Genomic DNA, 1,626 nt, shown 5'->3' with positions numbered 1-1,626 from the left:
GTTGTTGAGATATTTACACGTGAAGAAACAGGAAGTGACATCAAAGGGGAACTCTTTAATAAAAATAAACTCTCTGGTCTTTGTTAAAACAATAACTCTTCATCTCTCTCTGATAGTGTCTCAAAATAATGTAAAGAAACATCAGATTTTTCTCTACAATCTGTGTTGTTAGCTGTTGTAACAATGCTCTGTTTACATTCAGACATTACCCTTTGACATCACTTCCTGTTTCTTCACGTGTAAATATCTCAACAACTGTTCATCTGAGCGGTGTGAAATTTGTTTTGCATTATGTTATCAGTGTTATGATTCCAAAAATGCATTCATGTTTATTACAAAAATTTGATGTCACAGACCCTTTAAACTCTTTGAATATTCATGTTTGTGTTTTATTATTCTGCACAGTCAGCAAAATGCATTGCACTGTGGCTGCTCATGTAATAAAGCAGAATCATGTTTTTAAAAATGTCTGAACTTGTGTTTGTTTTTTGTCTTTAAATTATTTGATCCCATTTTTTTCTGTATTTAAGGGTTGTCTCACTCCGGTCAAAGTCATCATCCCCCCCGGCTCCATCCTCCAGCCGTCCCAGAACGCAGCAGTGGTTGGAGGAAACGTGCTCACGTCCCAGAGAGTGGTGGACGTCATATTCAAGGCGTTTGAAGTGTGCGCCGCCTCCCAGGTCAGACAGATATCATTTCTTTTTTCTAATAAAAGAAATGGTTTTAAACTACCTACAAGCCTTTTGTTGTTGTCTGCTTGGTCAGGGCTGTATGAACAACATCTCGTTCGGCAGTGAGAAGGTTGGTTATTATGAGACTGTGGCCGGAGGGGCTGGAGCAGGACCCGGCTGGGACGGGCGGAGCGGAGTGCACTCTCACATGACCAACACCCGCATCACTGATCCGGAGATTTTAGAAAAGAGGTAGGAGTAATGCACTGTGGATGGAAGAAATATCATCATTAGACTTTGAACTGAGTGAATTTTCATCCTTTGCAATTATATATGCAGATGTTATGTTTGTGAAAAATAAATAAACAAAAAAATAGAACCTTGGTCCAAAGCKCTAGTGTGTTCAGAGGTTTTCCCACGGTTTTCTAACGATGAACGTTTTCTCAAGATAACGAGTTAAGGTTTTCCTCTTGTGCATCATTCGGTAACAGTAAAGACGGCTCGGTCTGTCAGCTGGTCCCTGATGAAGTTTATTACATCAGCATCACTTCAGTGTAAACGTCTGCTGAGCTGCAGTCAGGCCAGGCTTCTTAAAGGGACGATATTATGGCTGTGTCTCAATTCAGGGGCTGGGTCCTCATGAGTGTGCATTTGTCGGCTGCATACGTCATTGCTCCGCGCGGAGGATTGTCCCAATTCGAAGGCTCCTCATCATGCAGCCGAGGAATGCGTCCTACTTCCTGTCTAAATCCGAGGATGCATCCATGTATCCTTACCAGCCGAGGATATCCCAGGATTCAATGCGCGGGCAGCAAAATAAACAGAGAAATGAAGACGGTGGTGTTTTTATTTTTTTAACGTGTCGGCACAGTTTGGAATTTCACCACGGACCGAAGGATTTGTTTTTAAAAATAAGTTTAGCAACTTAGCTGATGAAATTTATGCTGCAATAAGA

General features: G+C 41.5%; 1 protein-coding gene across 1 annotated transcript in view; it reads left to right on the top strand.

Annotated features, from left to right (window-relative positions):
* The window catches only part of oplah (5-oxoprolinase, ATP-hydrolysing), a gene marked incomplete in the record, with an annotated part of 23,402 nt that overhangs the window by 14,337 nt on the left and 7,439 nt on the right, over positions 1 to 1,626 (top strand). Inside the window, 2 exon segments of the mRNA XM_014018759.1 lie at positions 531 to 680; positions 766 to 923. Coding sequence (XP_013874213.1) covers positions 531 to 680; positions 766 to 923 — 308 coding nt within the window.

Source organism: Austrofundulus limnaeus, unplaced genomic scaffold (assembly GCF_001266775.1).
Source record: "Austrofundulus limnaeus strain Quisiro unplaced genomic scaffold, Austrofundulus_limnaeus-1.0 Scaffold201, whole genome shotgun sequence".
Lineage (NCBI taxonomy): Eukaryota > Metazoa > Chordata > Actinopteri > Cyprinodontiformes > Rivulidae > Austrofundulus > Austrofundulus limnaeus.
Note: the sequence above shows the minus strand (reverse complement) of the source record. Positions and strands in the feature narration are given on the sequence as shown.